At 35.9% G+C, this 27010-nt stretch overlaps 6 protein-coding genes across 9 annotated transcripts; 2 read left to right on the forward strand and 4 right to left on the reverse strand.

Moving 5' to 3' along the window:
- Positions 1–788: 788 nt before the first annotated feature.
- THIC (thiaminC) lies at positions 789–6115 on the forward strand. 4 transcript variants are annotated; one of them, XR_016032107.1, is made up of 7 exons: positions 870–1250; positions 1792–2098; positions 2213–2340; positions 2689–3515; positions 3653–4339; positions 4750–4871; positions 5073–6115. XR_016032107.1 is itself a non-coding variant. In XM_012977033.2 (6 exons), the coding sequence occupies exons 2-5, from the start codon at positions 1794–1796 to the stop codon at positions 4334–4336; spliced, it is 1944 nt and encodes a 647-aa protein (XP_012832487.2). In that variant the 5' UTR covers positions 789–1250; positions 1792–1793; the 3' UTR covers positions 4337–4339; positions 4750–5000. The 4 variants fall into 4 exon arrangements, 2 of the variants coding, with proteins under 2 accessions (XP_012832487.2, XP_088676708.1); XR_016032106.1 differs by lacking the exon at positions 870–1250 and adding an exon at positions 1258–1445; XM_012977033.2 differs by lacking the exon at positions 5073–6115 and having other exon boundaries at positions 789–1250; positions 4750–5000.
- A 767-nt stretch (positions 6116–6882) lies between these two features.
- On the reverse strand, positions 6883–15043 carry PPDK (pyruvate orthophosphate dikinase). Its single transcript, XM_088820581.1, has 21 exons — positions 14829–15043; positions 14363–14596; positions 13137–13193; positions 11852–12085; positions 11593–11730; positions 11349–11511; positions 11030–11265; positions 10732–10860; positions 10478–10657; positions 10052–10189; positions 9464–9628; positions 9185–9346; positions 8981–9070; positions 8755–8893; positions 8495–8672; positions 8098–8227; positions 7864–7992; positions 7633–7770; positions 7463–7540; positions 7228–7319; positions 6883–7121 (listed from the first exon to the last, which is right to left on the reverse strand). The coding sequence occupies exons 2-21, from the start codon at positions 14594–14596 to the stop codon at positions 7079–7081; spliced, it is 2853 nt and encodes a 950-aa protein (XP_088676707.1). The 5' UTR covers positions 14829–15043; the 3' UTR covers positions 6883–7078.
- A 1766-nt stretch (positions 15044–16809) lies between these two features.
- On the reverse strand, positions 16810–20963 carry LOC105953365 (putative E3 ubiquitin-protein ligase RF298). The gene is made up of 3 exons (XM_012977030.2): positions 20706–20963; positions 18180–20148; positions 16810–17633 (listed from the first exon to the last, which is right to left on the reverse strand). Exons 2-3 carry the CDS (start codon positions 20139–20141, stop codon positions 17079–17081), a joined length of 2517 nt encoding a protein of 838 aa, XP_012832484.1. The 5' UTR covers positions 20142–20148; positions 20706–20963; the 3' UTR covers positions 16810–17078.
- A 2004-nt stretch (positions 20964–22967) lies between these two features.
- Positions 22968–24669, reverse strand: LOC148768957 (protein FAR1-RELATED SEQUENCE 5-like). The gene is made up of 3 exons (XM_088820878.1): positions 24340–24669; positions 23130–23962; positions 22968–23043 (listed from the first exon to the last, which is right to left on the reverse strand). Exons 1-3 carry the CDS (start codon positions 24391–24393, stop codon positions 22968–22970), a joined length of 963 nt encoding a protein of 320 aa, XP_088677004.1. The 5' UTR covers positions 24394–24669.
- A 101-nt stretch (positions 24670–24770) lies between these two features.
- Positions 24771–25512, forward strand: LOC105953272 (Cox19-like CHCH family protein). Its single transcript, XM_012976927.2, has 3 exons — positions 24771–24988; positions 25163–25208; positions 25303–25512. Exons 1-3 carry the CDS (start codon positions 24839–24841, stop codon positions 25344–25346), a joined length of 240 nt encoding a protein of 79 aa, XP_012832381.2. The 5' UTR covers positions 24771–24838; the 3' UTR covers positions 25347–25512.
- LOC105953270 (peptide methionine sulfoxide reductase B5) lies at positions 25396–26367 on the reverse strand. The gene is made up of 3 exons (XM_012976926.2): positions 26094–26367; positions 25812–25968; positions 25396–25700 (listed from the first exon to the last, which is right to left on the reverse strand). The coding sequence occupies exons 1-3, from the start codon at positions 26189–26191 to the stop codon at positions 25551–25553; spliced, it is 405 nt and encodes a 134-aa protein (XP_012832380.2). The 5' UTR covers positions 26192–26367; the 3' UTR covers positions 25396–25550.
- Between the last annotated feature and the right edge of the window lie 643 nt (positions 26368–27010).

Below are 27010 nucleotides of genomic sequence, written 5' to 3' on the forward strand. Positions count from 1 at the left end.
CAAACAAGTCAAGACAATGCCCTAATTAATTAATTGGGAAATAATTAAATAAATGGATGTCTGGACAATTAATTAACAATGGTGCTGAATTGAGAGAGAACAGGATAATGAAACATTGGATTCGTTTCCCTTTTTACTTTTTGTTATCTTTTTTTTAATGAATTAAAAATACAAATAATTTATTTTTATTTTTTTAATTTCTTTTTCAAAGGAAAAAGGTTGGTTGATTCCTTGGGTCCCAACAAATGTTAAGAAGTCAAGAAATTTGCAATTGTTTGTGTGGATTAACCCTTTTGGAAGTACTAATTAAGTCTAATTAGTGAGACTATAAGGTAATTATAAGATAAAAGCAAGCAAAGTTGTTAAATAGACGGTGATTGGCTAAGCTTATAAGCTGTTAAAAAGCTTTAAAGCTCTTTAAAAGTGTTTGGTATTTAAAAAAAAAAGATTTATAAATTTTTAAAAATAAGTTGCTGAAAAGTTATTAAGATTATTTAAAAAAAAAATATTTATACAACTTTTTTATTTAAGATCTTATAATAAATAAAAGTAGTGTATAAGTTTATTATCCAAATTTTTTAAAAATTAATTTTAAAAATAAATTCTTAAAACAACTTATTACTTGTTTAAAATAAATTTAGGCAAACAAGCCTAAAAATCTTGTTTTTGCCATATTATTACTTGAAAAATCTTTGTTTATTCAATGGTGGGGCTATGTTGCGGACAGGTGGTGGCAGTTGTTTGGAATAAATAGAGATAAAATCTAGATATCAATTTAGTGGATCACATTTTGCAATTCATTTATTAGGAAATCTTTCCATATTATTTTCAAAAACTATTTTATTAAATAGTAATTAATGTTAGTGACCAATTTTCACAATTGTATATCCTCATCCCACATCCATCGTAATTTCAAAAAATTAAAATTTAAAAAAAAAAAAAAATTGAGCTGGGGAAATAATTGAAAGTCAAGAAACTTTAGGGACCAAATACTGAAAATAAAAATAAGTACAGGGGTCAAATTGCAAATTCCGCCTTTTAATTTGTCGCTGTGTTCGAGATATTTTATTGAAGCAAAAAAGCACCGGTTCTTTTGTGCTGAGTCATTTTGCCAGTGATATAAAAACCCCACAAATAAGTGTAGAGAAAATCAGTTGGGTCCGTTCATTCTGCTTCATTCAAATTGAATCCCCAAATTAAATTTAAAAAAAAAATATCTGATCAGATAAGATTCATCATCTCAGCTTCAGGTTCGTGCGTTTTCCTTTTTTTTTTTTTTTTTTAATTTTTAATTTTCTAGTTTTCAGTTTTTAATGCATTGCATGCCTCCTGTTCTTCGTGTATTTTATACAGAATTTTTGATTTTTTTGAATTTTTCGGCTGTAATTTCTTATGTTTATGATGTTTGATGTGGTTCGAGTTTCGATTCGAGAGAATGTCAGGAAGTAAGGGTTTGCTTAGATGGTGAATTACGCACAATCGCACACACAAACATGTGAATTACGCCTGATAGTTTTTTTCAGCTTCGAATTACACACGATTACACACATACGTGTGGATGTGTGTAAAATATGTATGAATGTATGGTGGGATAGGATATAACCCGGTGAATTTCGTCGGGTGTTGCATCGGACAAATCCGACACTGGTTGTTTGTATAAATGTATCAAAATTCTGGGATTTTTTTTTTTTGAAGTGTTTGGGAGCTAATTGCTTTTGCTCATATGCATTGCTGTCATAATTTTTGACTTTTGTAATCTATAATAATTTATGAAACGCCTTTTTCCGGCAGATATGGCGTCGTTGCAGACTAGTTTGGCATCAGCTGTGTGCAACAACAACAGAAATTCGACCACTTCACTGAAATCTCTGAGCAGCTCCTTTCTCAACGGAATCGATGTTGGACAGGTTTCTAGCATAAGGAGAAGGGACATTTCCGTCTTTTCGAGCCCAAAAGCTACACTAACCTTCGATCCCCCGACAACCAACCAAGACAAGGTTGTTAAGCCGAGGAAGCACACAGCAGATCCGAACGCCCCCGATTTTCTCCCCCTTCCTTCCTTCGAGGAATGCTTCCCCAAAAGCTCCAAAGAATGCACGTAAGCAAAAAAAAAATAAAAAAATCGAGTTTTGTGGTTTAAAAAGTTTCCAACTCTTTGTTATTACTTTTTTTTATTTTTAATATTTCAATAATTCGGTGAAATTGCTTACAGGGAAGTTGTTCATGAAGAATCTGGACATTTGCTGCGAGTTCCGTTTAGGCGCATCCACTTGGCGGGTGACGAACCACATTTCGACGCCTACGACACCAGTGGCCCGCAAAACATCAGCCCACAAATTGGTAATTCTATTCTTCTCCTAAGAGTGATTTCTTTTCGAATATGTGCTTGTGAATATTAGAGTAATTCATCAATATTCCTGTCTCAAACAATTAATTAACATTGATACTCACTGGTAATAGAGTGTAAATTCTCCACATTCTTTTTGACATTTTAGTTCCATTTAAGTTATAGTCAGTGGCGAAGCCGGAAATTTTAATTCGATATGTAGGTAGTTGAAATTTGCAACTTAAACTTGATGCTTATTTCTCCATGAATCATTTTTGCTCCATTTGAGTGTAATTGTTTTTTTTAACTTTGAGCATCAAAATGGTGGCTGAGTGATTTCATACCCGATATTTTTCGAATAGGACTTCCCAAGTTGAGAAAAGAATGGATCGACAGGAGAGATAAACTAGGCGGGCCAAGATGCACTCAAATGTATTACGCTAAACAAGGCATCATAACCGAGGAGATGACATACTGCGCGGCCCGCGAAAAACTCGACCCAGAATTTGTCCGATCCGAAGTCGCACGCGGCCGAGCGATCATCCCCTCAAACAAGAAACATCTAGAATTAGAGCCAATGATAGTTGGACGCAAATTCTTGGTCAAAGTCAACGCCAACATCGGAAACTCCGCAGTTGTAAGCTCAATTGAAGAAGAAGTCCACAAACTCCAATGGGCCACCATGTGGGGTGCTGACACTATCATGGACCTCTCCACGGGCCGCCACATCCACGAGACCCGAGAGTGGATCCTCCGCAACTCGCCCGTGCCAGTTGGCACGGTCCCCATCTACCAAGCGTTGGAAAAAGTCAACGGGATTGCGGAGAATCTCAACTGGGAGGTTTTTAGGGAGACTTTGATCGAGCAAGCAGAGCAAGGGGTTGACTATTTCACTATTCATGCAGGTGTTCTTCTAAGGTATATTCCGTTGACAGCTAAGCGGATGACGGGGATTGTTTCTCGTGGTGGGTCCATACATGCAAAGTGGTGCTTGGCTTATCATAAGGAGAATTTTGCGTACGAGCACTGGGATGATATTTTGGATATTTGTAACCAGTACGATATTTCGTTGTCGATCGGTGATGGATTGAGGCCTGGATCGATTTACGATGCGAATGATACTGCTCAGTTTGCGGAGCTGTTGACTCAGGGGGAGTTGACTCGCCGAGCTTGGGAAAAAGATGTGCAGGTATCACTAAATACACTACACAACCTATGGAAGGAAGGATCACTAAATACACTACACAACATGTACCTTACAACATTTACCTTACAACATTATTATTTTGTTCATTGACATAAGCTTTATATAACATCCATCCACAGGTCATGAACGAAGGTCCTGGACATGTTCCACTCCACAAAATCCCCGAGAACATGCAAAAACAGCTCGAATGGTGCAACGAGGCACCATTCTACACTCTCGGACCACTAACTACCGATATTGCTCCGGGCTACGACCACATCACCTCAGCAATCGGAGCAGCCAACATAGGTGCTCTGGGCACCGCCCTCCTCTGCTACGTCACCCCCAAGGAGCACCTCGGCCTGCCCAATAGGGACGATGTAAAAGCCGGAGTCATCGCTTACAAGATAGCCGCACACGCCGCTGACCTGGCAAAGTGTCACCCTCACGCTCAGGCGTGGGACGATGCTTTGAGCAAGGCTAGATTTGAGTTCAGATGGATGGACCAGTTTGCGCTGTCACTTGATCCTGTCACAGCCATGTCGTTCCATGACGAGACGCTGCCCTCGGATGGAGCTAAGGTGGCCCACTTCTGCTCGATGTGTGGACCCAAGTTCTGCTCGATGAAGATAACGGAGGATGTGAGGAAGTACGCGGAGGAGCATGGTTATGGGGATGATGCTGAGGTGGCGGTGAAGAAGGGGATGGATGCTATGAGTGCTGCTTTTTTGGCTGCCAGGAAGACTGTTAGTGGGGAGCAGTTTGGTGAGGTGGGTGGTGAGATTTACTTGCCGGAGGAGTATGTCAAATCGAGGAGTGGTTAAAAGGTGAGTAAAAATTTATGTTCTAGGGGGGTTTTATTATATGAATAGAAAAACATCGATGAAACGAAGTAACAATTATAATTAACCATTTGGAGGGGGAATTAGAAATATCTAGTTTTTTACATATAAATTGTAGAAACCATTTTGGAATTTATTGCATTTAGTACCCTTGTGTTGTATCAAACTGCTAAAAATCTCTCCTTGCTATTAATGTTAGCATAATCTACCCTGTGATGCGTTTTTTTATAGCCTAAATGGTGAGTTTTTAGGGGGTAGCTTGCTAAAATAAAAATCATAGGGGGCGTATTTCCTAATATGCAATAAATCCAACCATTTTCACTAGATTTGTGTAACCATTTTACCCTCCAATGTCTACTTACACCTTTCTTGGTGAATTTATATCTACTATGCAGGCATTTTCGTCCAGGCGAAAAATAATAAACGCACCGGTGGAATCTCGGAGCTGATGCATGGCTGGCCAAGTCGAGAGAAGTAAGAGGTCTTAGAAAACCTTATCTTCTTCTTCATGAACTAGGTAAGTAAATAAAAATAGCTTCAAATTCGTCGAACAGCTTATTAAGAGGAACATCTTCATTTGAATCATTATTATGTTTAAATGTCCTCATCGGTAGAAATTAAGCAATAAAAATGCTTTCTACTTTAATTTTTTTCTCTCGTTTTGATGGTTTCTATCTATATATCGAAAAACGTTGATTGACGTGAAAAAACGCACCAGGGGTGTCTGTATCTGCTCCAGCGGGACTGGAGCAGGTTTAGGCTGAGAAAGTCCCTTCGAACCTGAACAGGATAATCCCTGCGTAGGGAGAGTGCCTTTTTTTTTTTTTTTTTTTTTGTATGGTTATTGCACAGGGGAGACTCGACATTCATTTGCTGTCGGGATATCTGGAGACGAGTGTTTTGGTATTTTAATGATTATTAACTGCTTTAAACTGAGACCAAACGACAACAAAAATGAGGATGTTTGGTCTCAGCTTGGCTAAGGTAATACATTCGGCAATGTTATTTTCGACCGATCTGGTCCTGAGGTAATGGAATAAGAGTGAGATCTACGGTAAGGAAGAAAAAAACTTTTAACACCTATATTCGATCCCTACTAATTTACGCAAAAACCAAGTTCGTTTTTGCTGATGCTAAGTCGAAGATTATAACGTTACGGCCAACAAAGCATGAAAAGTCTATGGTTGAAAATTTCCCTTCTGGAACACCAACTTTTCAAGATTCAATTGAATGCAAACAGCAGAATCAGTAGAAACAACAAAATATCATTGTACTTGGCCATTAACAACTAAAGCTTTCGAGTTTGAAGCCCAATATATATTGAACCTTAAATTGATATCTTGGTTTTTTTCCAGAAAGGAAATTATTTTTATTTTTTAATTTTTTTTTTAAGTTTCTGCAATTTTGTTTTAATGCTTTGTAAACGACGACGTTTTAACTTTTAAAAATGCGTCCATATTAAGTATTTAAATCGCGCTTTTGGCTATGCTGAGGAGAGGAGAGTGGTGTCGTTCTAATGACTGCATGAGTCGAAGAACATGTGCTGCGTGCCTCCTTATCTAGTTTTTCTTACCGTTAAATTTCTGCTATATAACGACAACTAGGGGCAGGAGACAAGCAAGTTATATATCAGTAGTTTGTAGTGTAGCTATGGTAGTTAATGTAGCTACTTTTCTTTGATTTGAACCCAAATTTTATTCTGAGTTGTAAGAACCCTAATACTCCATTCTGAATTTGAGATTTCAATTGAGTTTCCTTTCAGTTTCTGAGTATTTTATGTTACAAATTTCAGTGTTCATAACAAGAAATGTTGGAGAAAACTTTGGGCTATGTATGAGTATTGACATTGGAAAAGAATAAAGAAAATGATTTGAGGGGAGAGAGAGAGAGAGAGAGATGCGTGAAAGATTTGCACTAGGATTACTTGATAAAGAAATAAAGAGCATTGGATTTGATTTAGTTTCTGACAGGCTTTGATGTATATATATAATTGTGTGTGTGTGTGTGTGAGAGAGAGAGAGAGATTATGGCAATGCGTTCTAAAATTGTGATGGAAGTAATTTGGGAGGTATATTTTGCTCTAGTTACATCATATAATAAAAGAAAAAACTACAGTTTTCATTCTTCAAGTGAGCATTAATTTCATATTTGATCCATCATGTTCACAGAAAATACATTTGACCTCTCATGTTTCGAAAATTCAACATTTTAAATCATTCCCATCAATTTTTCGTTAGTACTAACGGAATCAAACTTATACCGAAGACTTCCTTAACTGATAAACTAGCGGTAAATTGACAAAAATGACCAAAAGTGGTAAATTATTGAAACACAGATGGATCAGATATGTTCTTTTGTGAACATGAAGACCAAATATGTTCTTTTGGGAACATGGAGACCAAATGTGATGAAATCAATGCAAACTTGAGGGATAAACTGTAATTTTCACTATTTTAAGATTGTGAGAAATATAATTTGGGAAGGTGTATTTGCCCTAATTCCATCATATTCAAGCTGACGTGATAAAATTATGTAATTAACATACTATTGAAATGGTTTGAAAATTTGCATTTACATTTACATTCAACTCTTACCCTCTTCTAATACAGAGGATAATCTTATCTGTGTAGAATCTCTTTTATTTATACATACATATATGTGCATATATATAGATTTACAACATCTCATTAATTCAGAAAAGTGTGTTTCAATATTTTTTTCACCTCAGACAACAACTTGAGCTGCAGCCAGCCTTGCAATAGGCACCCTGCAAAAATATATAATCAGACAAAAATAAACCCACAAAAAGTTTTCATTATCCGACAAGAAAACAAGATTCGACTCTTCGTAATAATTTTTCATTTTCGAGATACCTAAAAGGAGAGCAAGAGACGTAATCGAGTCCAGCTTCCGCAAAGAAGGCCACAGAAGAAGGCTCACCACCATGCTCTCCACATATTCCCACCTGCACATTTACTTTCTTATTATTCAAGAAATTCAAGAAACACACACACACGCACACATGGATGTGTGTTTTTTAATCTGTCGACGAAAGATGTTTAAAACATTTGGAAAAAAAAAGAAAAAAATGGGTACAAATTATGTAACCTTGAGGTTAGGTCTAGCTGCACGGCCTCTTTCCGTTGCCATTTTGATGAGCTGTCCAACGCCCTTTTGGTCAAGAACCTAATTTCAATAGATCATTAAATATACGAAAAATAAAAACCAAAAATCAAATAAAATCTTTATAGTAGCATGAGAAATGACTAACAAATTACCTCGAATGGATCGTTTTGGAGAATGCCCTTAGCCAAGTAAATAGGAAGAAATTTGCCTACATCGTCTCTGCTATATCCAAATGTCATCTGTGTGAGATCGTTTGTCCCGAACGAGAAAAATTCTGCCTCCACTGCTATCTAAACCGTGTAAAATTATTCGAAAAAGAATATTAAGTCTCAAAAATCAAGAAATATTCGGAAATACCAAGTGATTGTTAACATTTAATATACCTCATCTGCAACTAAAGCAGCTCTAGGAATTTCAATCATGGTGCCAACTTTGTAGTTCAACGAGGTTCCCATCTCCGAGAACACTTTCTTCGCCACCCCACGAATCAAACTCACCTGGTGACTCAATTCCTGCCGAATATTTTCAGTTGAATTATTATCAAGTAGACGAGAAATAAACTATAAAAATACAAATACATATTTAACTATTTATTTATATATATGATGTTGACATGCCTGAGGTGTTCCGATAAGAGGGACCATAATCTCCGGCAGGACTGTATAACCCTGGTTGCTCAACAAGATTGCCGCCTGAAATATTGCACGCACCTGCATTTCCGTCAGCTCTGGGTACGATATTCCAAGCCTGCAAAATTCCCATTGCAAAAAAATAAAAAAATAAAAAATATATATATATATTTATATACAAGAGGGTTAAATAGATCAAAATCTTGCAAATATGCAATTACTGCCTGAACTAGAGCCATAGCCCTCACCGTTTCTCAAGAACTCTATTATTCTATATAAACATTTGTTAGTTTTCGAGGAGTGTACTATTATCTGCCCCTTAGGATACTTTTTTATATATATATTTAGTCCCCCACGAGTATAAATTCCTAATTAAGTAAAATACCTGCATCCACGGAATCCAAGCATCGGATTAACTTCAGATAATTTCTCGATTCTCGTATAAACTTCATCTTCAGTCATGCCAGTATCAACTGTTAGTTCTCCGACAATTTGCTCTATGTCACCTTCCGGAAGAAATTCATGGAGTGGAGGGTCGAGTAGTCGGATCGTCACCGGAAGACCTAATAAATTTACAATTCATTTTACATATATATCATCTTGTGTATTTGTCTACGCTTGTTAATAAATATAAATATAAGATACCATCCATTGCACGAAAGATGCCCTCGAAATCGGCTCGTTGATAAGGCAACAACAAGTCTAAAGCCGCCTTCCTCTGTTCGACTGTTACTGCCATTATCATCTTTCTTACAGCTTTAATCCTCTCATCAGAAGCAAAAAACTGACAAAAAAATGGAATTAATCAAATTATGTTACATACAAAAAGCTGATTATAAAAAGTTCGAAAACTACATAAAAGAAAAATTACCATGTGCTCTGTCCTACACAAACCGATGCCTTCAGCTCCGTTATTCCGAGCTGTAAGTGCATCTTCAGGTGTATCAGCATTTGCCATGACCTACATATACATGTATATTATATATTATATGCTTCGAACATAAATTAGTGACCGCGGTTTAGTTTTTTTCCGATATTTTATCACACAAAAAATGATATAAAAATTTAAAAGTACCTTGAGCCGCCTAATTTGATCAGCCCAAGCCATGAAAACCTCCAAATCACCGGTCATAGCCGGAGGTGCAAGCGGCTGTTTTCCGAATATCACTTCACCCGTAGATCCATTAAGCGACATCCAATCTCCTTCTTTAACTACTTTATCTCCCACCAAAACCACCTACATTATCAATCATTAAAATTAAAAAATATATATTTAAAGTAATTTTCAATTTTTTCTGTCCTCATTCCAAAATCATAGCCTAAATATTGTGTATATTTATTTATTAACACGAACCTTCTCGGATTCATTTACACGTATATCGGGGCAGCCGGAGACACAACATTTTCCCCAACCGCGAGCCACCACCGCCGCATGAGATGTCATGCCACCTCTAGCGGTCAAAATTCCGACAGCTGCATGCATCCCACCTACATCTTCGGGGCTCGTTTCGGTTCTTACCTTTACAGGTATTAAAAAAATAAAAAAATCGATATACATCAAATAAAGAATGATGGATAGTACATTGAAACACAATAACCAAGAATTATAATATAGTCCCTCTGTTTAAAATTAACTGTCTGCTTTCGAGAACTTTTCTTCTGCCATAATGTCTGTCACTTTAGAATTTCAATGATGCATTGGTTATCATTTTCTCAATTTTGCCCTTGTCACTCTTAATTAGTTAGTCGAAATAGAATTAATGGGAAGGGTATTTTAGTCACATTCTATGGGTTTTTTCTTCCTAAAATCCATGCATATTAATTAGTTTTCTTAATATATGTGTACCAACCCAAAACGACAGTTTGAATCTGAGGCAGTAAACATATTTAAAAAATCCAAAATCAGTGAAAAATAAGAAACGAGAACATTGGATAATCATACCAAGATAACAGTCTTTCCTTGTGCATGCCATGTTTCTGCATCTTCAGCACAGAACACAACCTGTCCAACTGCCGCTCCGGGAGAAGCAGGCAATCCCTTGGCTAGTACGTGGTCTTTGTAAGAAGATGGATCCTCAAACTATCAAGAAAAAAATAATAATTCCATATATTAAATTATTATACAGCCTATTTATTTCCATACTTACAGATATAATTTTGGGTTTATTGCGTTTATCACCCCTGTTTTTTAATCTACTTGTTAAAAAAAACCCGTGTTATTAATATTAGCACCAAAAAAAAAACGGCATGCATTTGTTTGCAAACCACCCCTAAAACCTCATCATCTAGGGCCTCCGTGCTGCAATAAACTCGTCTATTTTTTATGGAAAATTATAATAATCAAATGGGAATTAAATAGTTCTTGTACCTGCGGATGAAGAAGCTGGTCAAGATGCTGAGGCTCCACCATCTTCACCACACTTCGAGTATCAACGAGACCTTCGTTCACCATGTCCACAGCTATTCTTACAGCTCCTTTACCCGTTCGTTTCCCTGATCTACACTGTAGCATCCATAGCCTATTTTCTTGTACAGTGAATTCAATGTCCTGTACATTTTCAAAATTCGATTGTTATACAGTGTTAATCATTTCAATGCGTATGGAACTAAAAATATTATTACCATCATATCTTTGTAGTGTCTCTCTAATATCTCACAATTATCCACGAGCTCCTTGTAAGCCTCGGGCATACAGTTCTTCATCGTATTCAAATCCTCCGGTGTTCTAATTCCCGCCACAACGTCTTCTCCCTGATCATTAATTGTTATATATAGAATAAAGTTTTTTATATGAATATAATTTAAGTTACAACATGTATCGTAAAGGGCCTCAATTTAAAACTCGTTTCAGGCAACAAAATAGCTTAAGACGGCCTTCAATATCAACATAAATAGAAAAGATAAAAGAGTAATCAAGAACCTGAGCATTAATTAAGAATTCCCCATAGAGCTTGTTTTCGCCGGTACTAGGATTCCTAGTAAAGAGAACACCTGTTCCTGAGGTATTTCCCATGTTTCCAAATACCATGCACTGAATATTTACAGCTGTTCCTTTCAGACCAGTTATTTGATTAATGCTCCGATATTTGTTCGCCCTCGGACTATCCCATGAATCGAAAACTGCTTTGATAGACAATTCCAGCTGTTTTTTCGGATCTAAACGTGGAAAAAAAATCCTTACGACACAATTTAAACATGATCAAATATATGTACTAAATAATAAAGATATCATTATGTACCTGACGGGAAGTTTTCGCCCTTAGCTTCATAGTAGACAACCTTGTACTCTTCAACAAGCTCTTTTAGATCAGCGGCTGTTAGATCAGTATCGAGGTTTATTCCTTTCGCGTTTTTCATCGTTTCCAATTTTTCGTCAAACAGTGAATGCGGGATGCCCATAACCTTCAAATAAACCCCACCATTATATATATACAATCTGGTTTGTAATAAAGCAACAAGTTGAATTCATACAAGAAAACTTACTACATTCCCAAACATGTCCAAGAATCGCCTATACGAGTCGTACGCGAAACGCTCTCCACTTTTGGCAGCCAAACCAGCAACTACCTCATCATTGAGGCCAAGATTCAGAACCGTGTCCATCATTCCAGGCATCGAAATCTGTATATATAATAGTCACAGAGACATTTCATCGAACACATTACATACATAACACATATTCAGTGAGGCATTTTAACAAACACGTGATGGGCAAATCGAGAAGAAAGGAGAAGTAACTCACAGCAGCACCAGATCTAACTGAGAGGAGAAGAGGCTTCGATGGGTCACCGAGAAAAGCTCCCATATCCTTCTCCACAATATTCAAACCTTCGATTATTTCATCCCATAATCCTTCTGGAAGCTTCTTACCTACTTGCTGATACTCTTGACATGCCTCTGTGGAGATGGTGAGTCCAGGTGGCACCGATAACCCGATGCTCGCCATCTCAGCAAGATTCGCGCCCTTTCCTCCCAACTGATATGTTTGAATTTTTAATTACATTTTGAATATGAAAGATTAATAGGCGTGTTTATTAGTGGGGGAAAATTGTAGTTTTGATCCCTGTGTTGGCCTATTTGGGAATTTAGTCCTCTAACTTATCATGTTTCAGTTTTACATGCAATAACTTTGTAAATATGGTATTTTTAATCATATTTTGCATGATTTTTAATTTTATGGCGCGACAAATAAACTTGACGCATTTTACTTATATGGATGCTTGGAATTTTATAAATTCGACATCTAACTTACCATTGTAGAACTTTAATTATGTGTGAGACGACTCACCTATAAATCAAATTAGAGGAGCATTTATAATTTTTAATTAAGTGTCCGTATAAATAAATTTCTACGAGTTTGTTAGGTACATCATTAAACGGCTAAAATTCAAAGTTCGAGTAAAATAAGACCAAAAATACTAATTTTGCACAATTATTGCATGTAAAATTGAAATATGAGAACTTATATGACTAAATCCCTAAAAAGACCAACATATAAGACCAAAATTACAATTTTCCCTTTATTAGTATCTATATACCATTTTCCCGTGTCCTAATTGTTTGGGTTTATTGTATTTAGCACCCTGTATTTTGTCTAATGGCTAAAAACTCCCCGTATTATAAATATTAGTAAAACGAACCCTTTTATGCAACTTTTTTTTGGCAAACAACCCCTAGATAATCACTATTTAGGAGTTGTTTGCATAATCAAAATGCATGATAGGAGCATTTGCTAATATTTATTAGCATGGGGAAACTTTTAGCAATTCGATATAATATAGGGTACTAAATGCAATAAAAAAAAATTAGTTTGCAATTTCTGTTTATGTATCTTTGTTTGTTACATGGGATACTGTTTATACTATATGCTATATCGAATGAAATACATCGAGTAGAATTTTACCGTTCATATATATATAAGCACACAAAACACACACCCCGCATTGATGTGTGTAGTTCTAACGGTAAAAATCCACCCGATGTAACTATTCGTAAGAATACGATATTCGGGTTTTTTTTCAACTTACCAAAGATTTCATGCCTTTGTTTCCCTCACTCCTTCCCTTGCCGAAAGTGAATACCCTCTACACACACAAATATTCGATCAAATAAAATTTAATCAATGAATATGCTATATATATATATATATATATATATATATATACCTTCATGTTGATGGTGTCTAAAAGGAACAAGAAATCAGTTGTTATATATATTATCTTCTTGCAATGCAGATTTGGGACAGTATTTACTAATTGAGTATTTTCTTAAGGATACATATTTTTCTCTGTCTGGCTTTTTATATAGGAGCGAGAAGAACGATGCAGATGTGACACGTGTATTACTACTGCCACGTGGACATGAATATATATAGCTGATGCATGCATGTATATCTATTTATTGAATTCTTGAATAAATCGTAGCGGAATAGAATTAGATTCTATGAATGTTCAACTATCATTGTCCTGCTTAATCTTATCTGCTGATGATAAGTGATAGGTTAAGATTGAAACTCAAGTTTGACTTTGAAACTCAGGTTTGACTTTATTACTCAATTTTACCAAATATACAAATATTTTATATAAAAATTAAAAACCCCCAATATTCCATATTATGTCAAAAATTATTTTAAATAAAGTCTCAAAGAATAATCATAAAATTCAAAAATATATTATTTTGGGTAAATTACATCTACACCCCTGAAGTATGTTACGTTAAAATAACTTTAAGGTTCCTATAGTATTGATAATTACAATTACTCCTGAAACATTGTTAGAAGCCCAAACGAAATAAAACATTGGATAAGTTATTCAATTAGGGTTCTAACAAACTATTAGTCTAATTCTAACAAACTATTAGTTTCAGACAGTGTTGGAGACAACATCGAGCTAGGAAGTGACATGGTTCTCGTAACGTTTCTTAAATTCTTATTGTTTTATATAAGATTAACAAATTTTCATCTATAGTAGCATTAACGGCCCCGCAGGAAAAAAATATAGTGCATGCATATCAGTCCCCAAAACATGAAAATTTGGCTTCGGTAAATGTTTTAGGGGTGTGACTATAATTACCAAGACCACAAGGGGCTTAAAGCTATTTTAGCATACTTCGGGGTTGTAGGTGTAATTTACCCTATTTTTTTTTCTTTCTAAAGAATAAAATTATTTAAATATTATATTATATCCTTATTTAGGTAATTAATTACACCCACAAAAAAACACACACAAGTTCAATATGTAATTAATTTACTAACCTTTTTAGTGGTAGGGGTTGGGTCTGAAACAGGAGTAGTAAGTATGGCTCGTGGAATCGGCTTGGTTCTAGAGCCATGGCTCAAAGTGGCTCGAGCCGTGGTGGACCAGCGGCGGCTCACTCTAGCGGAACAAGGCTGAGCCGCCCTAATATAATTAATCTGATGATGATGATCTACTATTCTTCTTCTTGCTGCTGCTGGCCTTATCAAAATATCTTTCACCATTGAAGACATCTTCAAATAATACACGTCATTAATTACACAATATAATGCAACGAAATAAATAATTAATTAATCAAGATCCACAATATATATATATATATATACACACACACACACACACAAAAAAAAAAAAACACTTCATTTGATCACACAGTGATCGATCAGAAAAAAAAAATTGATTAGCATTAGATTATTAGCATTAAGTATGTACGAGAGAATATGATTAATCATGATCTGTACGTACCTTAATTATTATATATTGATCGGAGAAACTGAAACAAAAACACACAATCAAATGCGTGTGTTAGTGTGTGTATTTTTTATTTTTTTTTATTTTTATTTTTGGTGAAGATCAGAGCTAATAATGAAAAAATGGCGGAAAGTGAAAAAAGAAGGGTTAGATTTATATGGTGATGCACAATGTGTGGACCTTAACTTGTAATATCTGTTTATGGCGCTAACTTAACTTAACTTAACTTCTTTGTATTTTTAGTTTGACTTTAATTTTATTAATTAATTTATCATATATGATGAAAAATCTTGATTAATTTTTACCAACGTATCAAAGAATTTGATTTTTTTTTTTTTTTTGGTAATGAAGTAACTCGCGTCGAACCATTTTATTTTTTTGATAATTACCATTTTTTTTGATAATTGATAATTATGAAGTAACTCGCGGTCAATTCATATAGGTGCATTGGGTAGACTTACACTCTCGTATAATAATAAACTAATTATATGAGAGACTAACCATATGTGACAAACTCAATCTAATGATAGTTGGCAAAGAAATTCGAATTTTGAGATAAGAATTGAATTATTGGCTATATGGAGTATGGCCATTAGTTGTCTCTTAGTGGCACGCAAAACAATACTTGGTTTAAAATTATATTTTGTTTCTATATTTACTATTATGTTTATTTTAGGTTTTTAAAATTTTTATGATGAAAAAGAATGTTAATATCACCTATTTTTCTTAGAACAAATATCACCTATTATTACAGTAGAAACTCGATAAATTAATAACTTTGTTTGAATAATAATTCTATTATTCCCGACTCAATGAGAACGTGTCAAATCATTAACTCGATAATTTAGTATTTCACTAAATTAATAAAATAATTTATAGTTGCAAATATATTAATTTATAAAGGTTTAATCGTACTTAATGAGTTGTGATAATTTTCCAATAAAATGATTTTAAGAACAAGTTTGAGAAAAACAATAAATAAAAAATAAAGAAAAAGGAGTTTGGGTTGGGCCCCATTGAATATACTGTTTGTCCAACTAATAGATGCCACGTGGCCCAGTTTAGAACACAAGAGAGTTGTGTAAGCCCAGCTTCCTCCTATCTTATCATATTTGCCTTTGGTCACAAATAAGTTGATTTTTTCCTTTGAACAATTATTAAAGTGGAGTTTATTTTCATACACAATTTATTTATTTATTTAATTTATTTGCTTCCAATTTTTGCTATCCCAACAATATGTATCCTCTATATATGTATTATTGAATAAACAAATAAATTAAAAATACTAAGGCTTCCATATTGAAGAAAATTTTGTAATGTTCTTTTATAATTTTTTTTGATGTTTGACGAATTTAATATTTTTTGACCTATTAAACTTGTTTTAAATCAATTTAATATTTTTCTTTTGACTCTTTGACCAATTTCACATGTCTTTGTCATTTAATTCATTTTTTTTCCAATTATTTGACCGATTTTATTTATTTTTAACGTTTTTTTAAATCAATTTTGTAATCTTTAAAAGACTTTAGCCTTTTTATTAATTTAATCTATTTCTTGACCGGTGTAATATATATTGATAAAATAAAATGAACATGATAATATTAGCATTAGGGTAAATTACAAACACCCCCCTGTAGTAAGGTCAAATTACGAAAAAAAACCCCTTGGTGTTTAGGACAACCACCCACCTCAATTATGAATTTTCTTACACGTCCACCCTTGCGGTGTCAAATTTAATGAAATCTTCTACGTTATATGGAATATTCTCCATTTTGTACCCGTTTTACCCCATTCGAGCTCCACATTTTGAAACAAGATAATCATAAGACGTGTAAATATCAGATTGTGGTGCATCAAAAACTGCATTCTTGTACAAAACGAGTACAAACTAAAGAACATTCCACGAAATCTAGAAAATTCTGTCGAAATTGATGCCATAAGGGTAGACGTGTAAATATGCATATATATTATATAACAATGAAAATCACACAATTTTATTTATTCAATAAAAATGGGAAAACCACCATATACAAACCCATACTCCACACAACCCTTTCCTTTTTTCCACATTGCACTTACAAAAAATGCAACCTTATATATATAAAAACAGTCCCAAATTTTGACAGAGAGCATCAAAACCCCCACTATTTATTGTAAAAAAGAAAGAAAAATCAGTCCAACACACGAAAACATTATTATATAAATAAATAAAAAACATCTCCGAAAAAAAAAAAAGAAAAAAACTTACGAGTGAGCGTAACGCACACAAACACGTCTCTGTATCGCCCCCCTGCAAGAAGGGCAGTCCTTCATCCCTTGCTTCTCGTGCAGCTCGTTGCACACAGTGCACACCACCTGGTGCGCGCACGGGAGAAATACCACGGACATCTCCTCGGACAAGCACATCACGCACTCCCTCTCCCGCTTCACGTCCGCTGACGTGGCGGTGGTGGACCCCGCCACAATCTTGGAGATGTAAGCAGATATATTGTTGCTGTTGTTGCTGTTGTTGTTATTGTTATCTCTGAAGTCGGCAAGTTTGCTTGCGTATGTCATGTCCACTGCGCCCCTTCTGAGAGCGGCTATTTTCGAGGAGTCGGTTTTCAGCCTCAGCTGAGAGATGTCCTTCTCGAGCCTCTCTATATCTTCTTTCGACTTTTGTAGATTCGCTTCGGCTCGAGATTTCATTGCGCTCTCTTTGGATTTTGTGGAGGCTTCGATTTGCTCTCGTTCTTTTTTATACGAATTCGCTTGTCTGAGGATCTCTTCCTTCGCCTTCACTTCTTGATTCAGTTTCGCCTGTCAAGTTATTATTATCAGGAAAGAAAATAAAAAAATCTTGCCCGCAAACGAGTCTTTTTTAACTCAAAAGAGCCCTGCAGAAAGAATCGGTTTTGCATTGTCTAATCTTTATCTTTCTAGCAAAGGATATTTGCAGCTACGTAAGGTTCGATAAATAGTTGATAAACCTATTTACGAAAGGTTGACAAAACATAAAAGCATGTAATTACTATAGCATTGAGTTCTTACCACAATATCTTTGCACATCAAATTCCATGCAATAATCAAGTTCTATTATAGATTAAGAGCTAAATAATGGGGTAATTGCATTTAGCACCCTGTGTTTACTCTAATGTCAAAAAACTCCCCATGTTATAAATATCAGCAAAATCCCCCCTATGGTTCAATTTTTTTAGCAAACTAAACTAACTTAACCCCTACAAAAGCACCATTTACGGGGTTGTATGCTGAAAAATTGCATCGTAAGGGGGTTATTTGTGCAAATATTTAAAACAAGCTGATTTTTTTAGCACAAATAACAATAAACTCGCTAAATCATTATACCTCAGCTTGATCCCGTATATCTTTACACTGCTTTAGCTTCTGCTGCATCTGGATCAACTTCAATTTCTCAGCCGCAAGATCCTCTTGCAAAACGGTCTTATTCTTCTCCCAAGACTGAAACTTTATCAAAGTCTTCTTCTCCCTCTTCGAAACCTCCATATAGCTAGCGGCAGATTCTGCCGCTCGCAACCTCGCGGCTTCCATTTCCCTTCTCAAAGACACATTCTCCACCTCGAGCCTTCGAACCGCCGAATTAGCTCGATCCACCTGTCCACTAGCCTTGGACAGCGCATTCTCCATCTCCGAAAGTTTCTTCATCGTGTTCTCCTCCAACGTTTGCTTCTCCTTCTTCAGCCTCTCCACTTCCTCCTTCTCTTGCCTGAGCGTCTTCAGCTCGGCTTTGTCCTTACCTAATCTTCTTGCAGCTTGCATGACCTTCTGGTTCGCCCACTCGGTCCATTCTTGGAGCTGGTTTTGCAGCTCCCTTGCTCGTGGGACCAGCTTCATTATCATCTCCTCCTTCCGGTCGTGTGGGGCCCACTGTGAAACAGGCTTGTCGTTCGAAGAACCGAGGTATGTAAAATTGGCCGCTTCGCTGCTGTAGCTGATTGGCATTGGATTAGCGATGATGCTTTTGGAAGGGAAAGACAGAGAGAGCTCCGTATCTGCTGCAGATAACGAAGCGGGAGAGTTGACCGGCGAGGGTAAAGTCAACGAAGAGCTGTTTTCGAGGCCGAATGTGGGTCCCACTGCAGACTTGTTGATCCTGAACGGTGAATTCCTGGCGTTCAAACCTGTAGATTCCGCCACGCCTTTGAGTTTTTTATCCAAGACTAGGCCGCCGAAGCCACTCAGTTTACCGGTTCTTGATGTGCTTTTGGAACCGTGCGTGCGGTAGTGCTTTTCGAAGTGCAACGATTTCTGACGTAAAATGTACTCCCTTTTCGTGATTCCGGAAACTTTTCTACTCCCCACAAACTTCTCCTCAGCAGATGTGGTAAAGGGTTTCTCGTTAATACTCGATCCGTGATTTTGACAGTCTAAATCAAGAGCCGGTGCATTTTGAACAAAGGAAGCTTTCGCTTTCAACTTAGGACCGCTAGCTATTTTAGGTGCACAAGAAACCGATGAATTCGGTTTGGATTCGGAACTTTTCAAATGGGGTTTAGCAGAGATCGAGGGATTCGCGTTCGAATTCGCATCTCGGACGAAACTACCTCCCAAAGGGTCACCATCCATCGCACAAGCATGCGATACATTCATATCACATATCAAGAGACACCACATTGCATCACCCGTGCTGAAAAAGGGCCTCACCTCTCTTAAAAGGCAAACGAGCTCAGCCAATATGTACTTCTCCATCTGCTGCAAATCCTCGAAATAATGCTGCTCCCTCGAGGAATCGATTTCGAGGCCACTTCTAAGAAACGCTAATGTATTGTCCACTATATTCGACACAGTGTCTTTACACCCGTACCAAAGGCCGGACCTCAGAATTGCTTTCGTAGCAACTTCTTCGCTATAACCACTAGCAACAATTTTCTTGATCGCGCTCTTGAAAATCGTGTCCAAATTGCTCAAAACAAGCTCCTCCAGCTCGGATTCCGTGAGGTCACTCCAATCAGCATCGTGGAACTCGTCTTCGACCTCCTCTCTGGATTGGTTCGAGCCGATTTCCGATGTTATTACGGGGCACGACAATCCGAGGTCGAGTTTTAGAGAATCGGAATGGTCTTGGTTTATGCAGCACATATCGCACATATTTGTATGACTCTCGAACTTCTCGGCCGAGAATTCAAAACTCGTGCATTCGTTCGAAGGTAAAGGGATGGCTTTAGTAGGGTCCGCTAACGGAGGATCGGCTCTGAATTTTCTCTTGTTCCGACTTCCCTTTTCTTGGACGGTCATAGTCGGCATTTGAGTTGATGTACTGCTACAAGCTTTGGCAACCATAGATGCCATATCTAATCTGCAAATCAATTCGATTTCGCTAAATTCAATACATTCCATAATCAATGTATACAAACACAAGTTCGATGCTAAAAATTCGATTCCCAAATCGATCTTTCGACATCAGAGAAACATAAACCAATCCAGATTAACACAGTTATCAATACATTTGCAAACCAGCTCAATCGATACAGATTCACTAACATTCAATCCAAACCGATTCTAATCAAACACTCACAGAAACAAAACACCACTGTTTCAGTCACTAAAATTTACCGACAAAATTAAAAAAATCTGCAATCAGAAAAAAAATTAAAATTAAAATTAAAACAGACGAACAAATAAACAGAGCATGATTTCAATTCAGAAACAACACAATTCAATAGTCAATGCAAATTTCAACAGCTACCAACAATTCGACCCAATCGACAGATCACCGCAATCAAAGCTGGGGAAAAAGCCCACACAACAAAAAGATTCAATTTTCACACACGAAGATCCCAGAACGAACAAAAATGAAAATTACTGGAGATTTTTTTTCTTTTTCAATTAATTCTTCACATCATCGATTCGTACCGGATTCGGGTTTATGATTTATTGGGCGATCAAACGTTGAACAAATCTAAAGAGCATGGGATGTAAGTAGGAAGATTATGGATAGTTGTATTTGTTTGTTTTTTCTTTTTTTCTTTTTTTTTTTCTTTTTTTCTTTTATTTATAATAATTCTATCAGCTTTAAAGCATTGAATTATTCTCTCTCTCCTCTCTCCCCTCTTTATATTCTCTGATTTTTGGGAGAAAATAAATTAATTTTATTTTTTATTCTTTATTTTTAATTATTTTTATTTATTTTTCTAATTTATGTCTTGGTTGGATCTTGTGTTAGAGGTAACTATGGTTAGTGAATGGCCCATGAAATTATATTTAATTGGGTTAAGGGAGGAATTATAAGAAATTTAATTATTATTTTCTACATGTAGATTTTGTTTTTTAAATTGGAGTATTATATTATTAATATAATATTAATTGGCTAGGACCAAATTTGTAAATTGGAAATGTTTTAGAAAATAAATTGTATCACTATTGTTTATGACTCTATTGAAATGAATAATTAATGAGTTTACCTAAAAAAATAGTTAGGTACAATTTAATTGTTTTATTAATAATTATGTATTTCTTACTAATAAGGCCATTTAAAGATTAAAAAAAAAATCAATTTGTTATCTCCATAAATTTAGATGAACCTTGGAGATTATTGATAAAAAGAACGATTTTGTAGATGCTCTATCCGTTGAAACACACCAGGTCACCTTGCACCACAGATCGACGGTGTAAGATTACTCGATGTATTTCTTCAGGTGTAGCATCTCATAGGCCCGAAAAATCGAATGAAGTCCGGTTTTCAATTTAACGAAGAGCCTCAATTTGTTTAATTACAACACATGGACAAAATTTCGAATTTAGATTTTTTTTTTCCCAAAAATAATTTCTAAAACTTGAATCATAACTTAGAATATATATAGTAAAAATGTTGAAGATGAGAGTGAAATTATATTGAATTATTTGAATACGACACTCGAAATTGTTCGAAAATCGAAACTAGTAAATAAATAGGTGGTTCGACAAAATATCGAAAAAATCGAAAATTTTCAATTTTGAAGAAAAAATGAATATATATATATATATATATATATATATATATATATATATATATATATATATATATATATATATATATATATATATATATATATATATATATATATGGGGCAACTATTTTGAATACTAATTTTTGCTTAGTTGAATACTACCTAGTTGAAAACCACAATTGAGTACATATTTTTAAGTTTTTTCTTACTTTAATACCAAAATAAAAATAAAAGTACAAAAATACCCTTTCATACAAAATACTAATTACATTAATTTTTCTTTGAAATTACCTATTTGAAAACCAAATAAAAAAAAAAGAAAAAAAAAAATCAAACACAAAAAACTCCCTCCGTCAACCTCCCTCCGTCCACGCTGCCCGACGCCGCCGCCGCCGCTCCAACCATCGCCGCCGCCGGACGCCGACGCCAAACACCGCCTAACGCCGCCCACGCCGCCCAACGTCGCCCAAAGCCGCCGCCGTCGTCGTCTTCGAATAGTAAGTTATAGTTATTTCAAATTTTTTTTTCTTTAATATTTATTTAAGATTTGAATGTTTGATATGGGTAATTAGGATTTGGTTGTTTTAGGTTAGAATGATCGTTAATTAGTAATGGGTGCATCTGATTTCAGTCGATTTGAGCATTGATTTGAGATTCGTGGGTCGGTTCTTCGTTCTCCATTTTCGACCTGTACATGTCGAATTTCGATGAATTTTCGACAGGTTGTTGTCGAAAATTCATCCAAAATCGACATATAGATGTCGAAAATGGTGAAAGTGTTGAGTTTGGATTTTGTAATTTTCGACAGTTAACTGTCGAAAATGGGTTGCATTTTCGACAGCAACCTGTCGAAAATGCAATCCATTTTCGACAGTTAACTTCGAAAATTACCCCAGATTTCGACAGGTTTCTGTCGAATTTGAACTGTGAATTTTTTTTTTTTTTTTTTTTTTTTTTTTTTTTTTTTTTTTCCTATTTTTATTTGCTTGTGTTTATATTATGTATATTAATTTTTATTTGTGTGTTATTTTGCAGTGGAAGAACCACGTCAACCTCGTATACCTCCGACTGTCTCGAACCGTAAAAAGAGGAAGGAATTGTCCGATAAAGGCAAGGGCATATCAGTCACGACCAAGAAAAAGACCACGACCAAGAAGAAGTCTGGAGAGGGTTCTTCGTCAACAATTTCTTACAATTGGCCACTATATTCTTGTTCACATGCCACCGACACAGCAAGTGATGACTCGATGGATACACATTGGCCACTGCTTTCATTAAACCCAAATCTCGATCTGTTACAATGCAATTAGGCCGAGGACAACTGGTCATGGCCTCCTTCAAACAACGCAACGCCCATTCAAAACTTTCCGTCTTTTCGTGGTCCAAGTAAGCAAAGGCAATTGAGAACGTCTTGTTGGTACAAGTAAAACCCACAATCTCAAGAAATGGGAGTCCGTAACGATTGGTCTTGTACGTGCAATCGATGACGAATACGTACGGATACGACTGTGCCAACTTAATGCATTTCGGGTGGATCCAAAACAAGTCGGTAATCGCATTCAACTCGTTCGATCTATGGTACGAGAGGTATTCATCTTCTTTCAACTTGACAAACAATGATTGCAATTGAGATCTCCCATCCAATTCACTGAAATTTAACTTAGAGATAGTATTGTAAACTGTCTTCATACCAGTTACATTAGACGGGTCCTTTTGCTTCAATGCTCTTAGAATTGCCCTTGGTTTCACCATTGCTTTCTTCATAGTGTGAACAAAGGAAACATCCTCCTTTGATAATCTTCCGGCATAAGAGTGTCCGTGCAAGTTTTCGAATAAGTTGTGGTTGTGAATACCACAACTAACATCCAATTTCCACTCAGCCTTTTCATCATCCTTGTGTTCCCTTGTCCCCTTCAATTTAAACGGACAATTGCATTTCTTTGAACCGGTGCTCCTTTTTCCCGGTCTTTGATCATCTTCACCTGGTACCTTCTTGCCAACATAATGGCCCCCACGCTCACAACGAACAATCACATACGGTGTCCTACGTCCTCTATCCCCGTCACTCGAACCCCCAATCATTAACACCATTCCAATTCTTTTACATACTTCACGAACCCATGCCATTAAAGCTTCTTTTGTTGGGAATTTTTCTGACGTGGTAAATGAATGGGTGCAATCGATCTACACAAAAGTGTCGAAAATATAAGACAAGTAAATTTGCAACAGGAACCAAATCGACACTTAAGTGTCGAATTATGATGCAATTTTCGACACTTAAGTGTCGAAATTTTGGGTAATTTTCGACACCTAAGTGTCGAATTATGATGCAATTTTCGACACTTAAGTGTCGAAATTTTGGGTAATTTTCGACACTTAAGTGTCGAAAATTGCATCATAATTCGACACTTGGGCGTCGAAATCTAAGGGTATTTTCGACACATACATGTCGAAAAATAGGTGTATTTTCGACCTGTATGTGTCGAAAATACATGGCGAGCTTTAAAAAAAAAAAAAATTCAAAATCGATGTTTTAGCTCAAAAAATACATGAATACATACCTGAATGGGTTCTCCTTGCTCGTAAACTACCATTCTATTGTCATTTGAGGCCATTTTGCAAGTTGTGTAAGGTTTTGATTTCTTTTGTTTTGGGGTTTTTTAGGAGGGTTTTTGGGGAGGGAGAAGAAGGAGGTGGAGGAGGTGAGGGGTTTGGGAGTGAGGAGGGAAATGTTTTTTTTAGGTTTTTGATTATTTGGTTTTTAAGAAAGAAAAATAGTATTTGTAATATTATTTGGTTTTAATTTTCATTAAGGGTATTAAAGTAATTTACAATTAATTATTTAATTTCTATTTTTTTGGTATTCAACTAAGCAAAAATTAGTATTCAAAATAGTTGTCCCCATATATATATATATATATATATATATATATATATATATATATATATATATGAAGCCCAAATGACTTTCATATAAAGAAAAAGATATAAAATTAAAAGCCCAATTGACTCACAAAATATAACCACTCTCAAAACTGTTGGGTACACACTTTTTTCTACATGGACAAACCGCCCAAATCCAGCCCAAGCCCAACCCACCTTCCGCCGCCGTCGCCGCCGCCGCCGGAATTGCACCAGAGCGATGCAGACGAGGACGACGAGAACGTGAAGCAGCTTCGAGAGTGTTCTTCCGCCTACTTATCATTGCAGGTACACACACACACACACACACACATATATATATATATATATATATATATATATATATATATATATATATATATATATATATATATATATATATATATCCACAATCACAAATTATTCATATTTTTCTTATGAAATTGGTAAACCCTAACCCGATTTCACGCCACCGGATTGCAGGATTGTCTGGTCAACACCAATCGGAATTGGAAATCTTGTCAAAAAGGTATTTTATTTTTTATTTTTTATTTTTTGGTAATTGTTGCTGGTGTTCTTTTATTTATTATTATTTATTTTAATTTGTTCATGATCTGGAGCAGAAGTTCAAGCTTTAAAGCAGTGCAGTCAAGGAATGAAGAAATAATCATATACACTAGGGTTTATGATTGGAGATGGGAGGTGATTACTGACTATTTTGTATCCCTGTAATTTTTCGAATTTTTCTTTCAATTTGATCCCATAAACAATTATTTTAGGCAAATAAACCCCCAAAATAAACTTTCATTTCATTAGAATGATTTATTCTCCAATCCCCACTACTTTTGCTTTTATTACATCCCGAACTAGATTACGGGGCAGGCATGAACTTAATCGAGACGCTGTTAACGCAGTGGCGCTCATCGGTCGGCACCGGGTGGCCCTCGCCTTTGAATACATGCCCCAAATGCCCGCCACATGCCGCGCACGTTATCTCGGTCCTCCTTCCATCAGGATCCGGCTGAAAATACATACATTATGCATATAACACATTGCAAATACCGTTTGTTATGCGCTCGTGTGTGTGTGTGTGTGTGTATATATATATACATACAGATTACGATATACTTACGGAGCGGTTGATAGTGCCGGGTAGACCTTCGAAGAAGGCAGGCCAACCGCAACCGGAGTCGAATTTGGTTGTGGATTTATAAAGAGGTGTACCGCAACCCGCGCATTTGTAAACGCCTTCGTCGTAGAATTTGTCGTAATGCCCTGTTCCCTTAGGCCTAACAGTAAACAAATTTCATCAAATCAAAAACCCTAACGGAAATGCATTCAATCGAAATCGACCATTCAAAAAGTAAAAAAAGTGGAATTGGAGGAAAAAAAAGGGGTTGATCGGAGAACGAACTCGGTGCCCTTTTGACGGAGAATGTGAAACTGCTCGGGGCTGAGAATCGCACGCCATTCCTCCTCCGATTTCTCAACTGGAATTGGATTTGATGCCATTGGATTTTTTCTTGCAATTTTTTGTTTTAATCAATTTGGTTCAGAGAAGCAAGAAGGTTAAGTGGTATAAATAGTATGTTATCATCACTTCCATTGTAGATGAATGAATGTGGACGGATTTCCGGCTCAAATGGAAGTTTTGTTGCAGAGACCAGGATTGGATTTAGAAATACAATAAATAGAAATGCATAGCAACATTTTTCTTATATTAGGATTGAATTTTGTTACAAATTGAGCAAGTAGGTGAGGGATGTAATTCGAAATTCGAATTTTGTACGTATTATTATGAATTATATATTCATGAATTATTTTACGTGTAAATGCGATGAAATAACTACTTACAACGGATCGAAATATATTTGATATTTCTTGGAACTAATTATAGCTCATGTATGATTATTATGGGTGGCGATTCACTTAACTTGGACCCGATTCGTTATGGATCCATGTGGATTAGATAAAAAAAAGAATTGAATCCCAAATTAAACACATGTATTAGCGAAAATATATACGCTAATAACATGAATGAATTCAAAGTAGATCGAATTTGGATCAATCCGCATCAAGCGTGTTGAGAGAGAGATCTAGAGAGAGAGAGAGAGGCCTGTCGTGTTGACGCTGTTGAATGAGCGCTGCAGGCGGCGACGGTGGCGAGGTGTGGGGGAACATTGGGGGTGGATGCTGAATATGAGAAGTGACGATAAGTTGTGATTAAACGATTTGAGAAATTGGATTTAATTTTTAATTTTGATTTTTGATAGATTTGTCTTGTGATTTAATTGGGCTTGATTAAGCCCCTTCATTTTATGTTGGACTTTT

The sequence above is a fragment of the Erythranthe guttata genome, chromosome 7 (assembly GCF_056151865.1).
Source record: "Erythranthe guttata isolate IM_541 chromosome 7, IM_541, whole genome shotgun sequence".
NCBI classification, from domain to species: domain Eukaryota; kingdom Viridiplantae; phylum Streptophyta; class Magnoliopsida; order Lamiales; family Phrymaceae; genus Erythranthe; species Erythranthe guttata.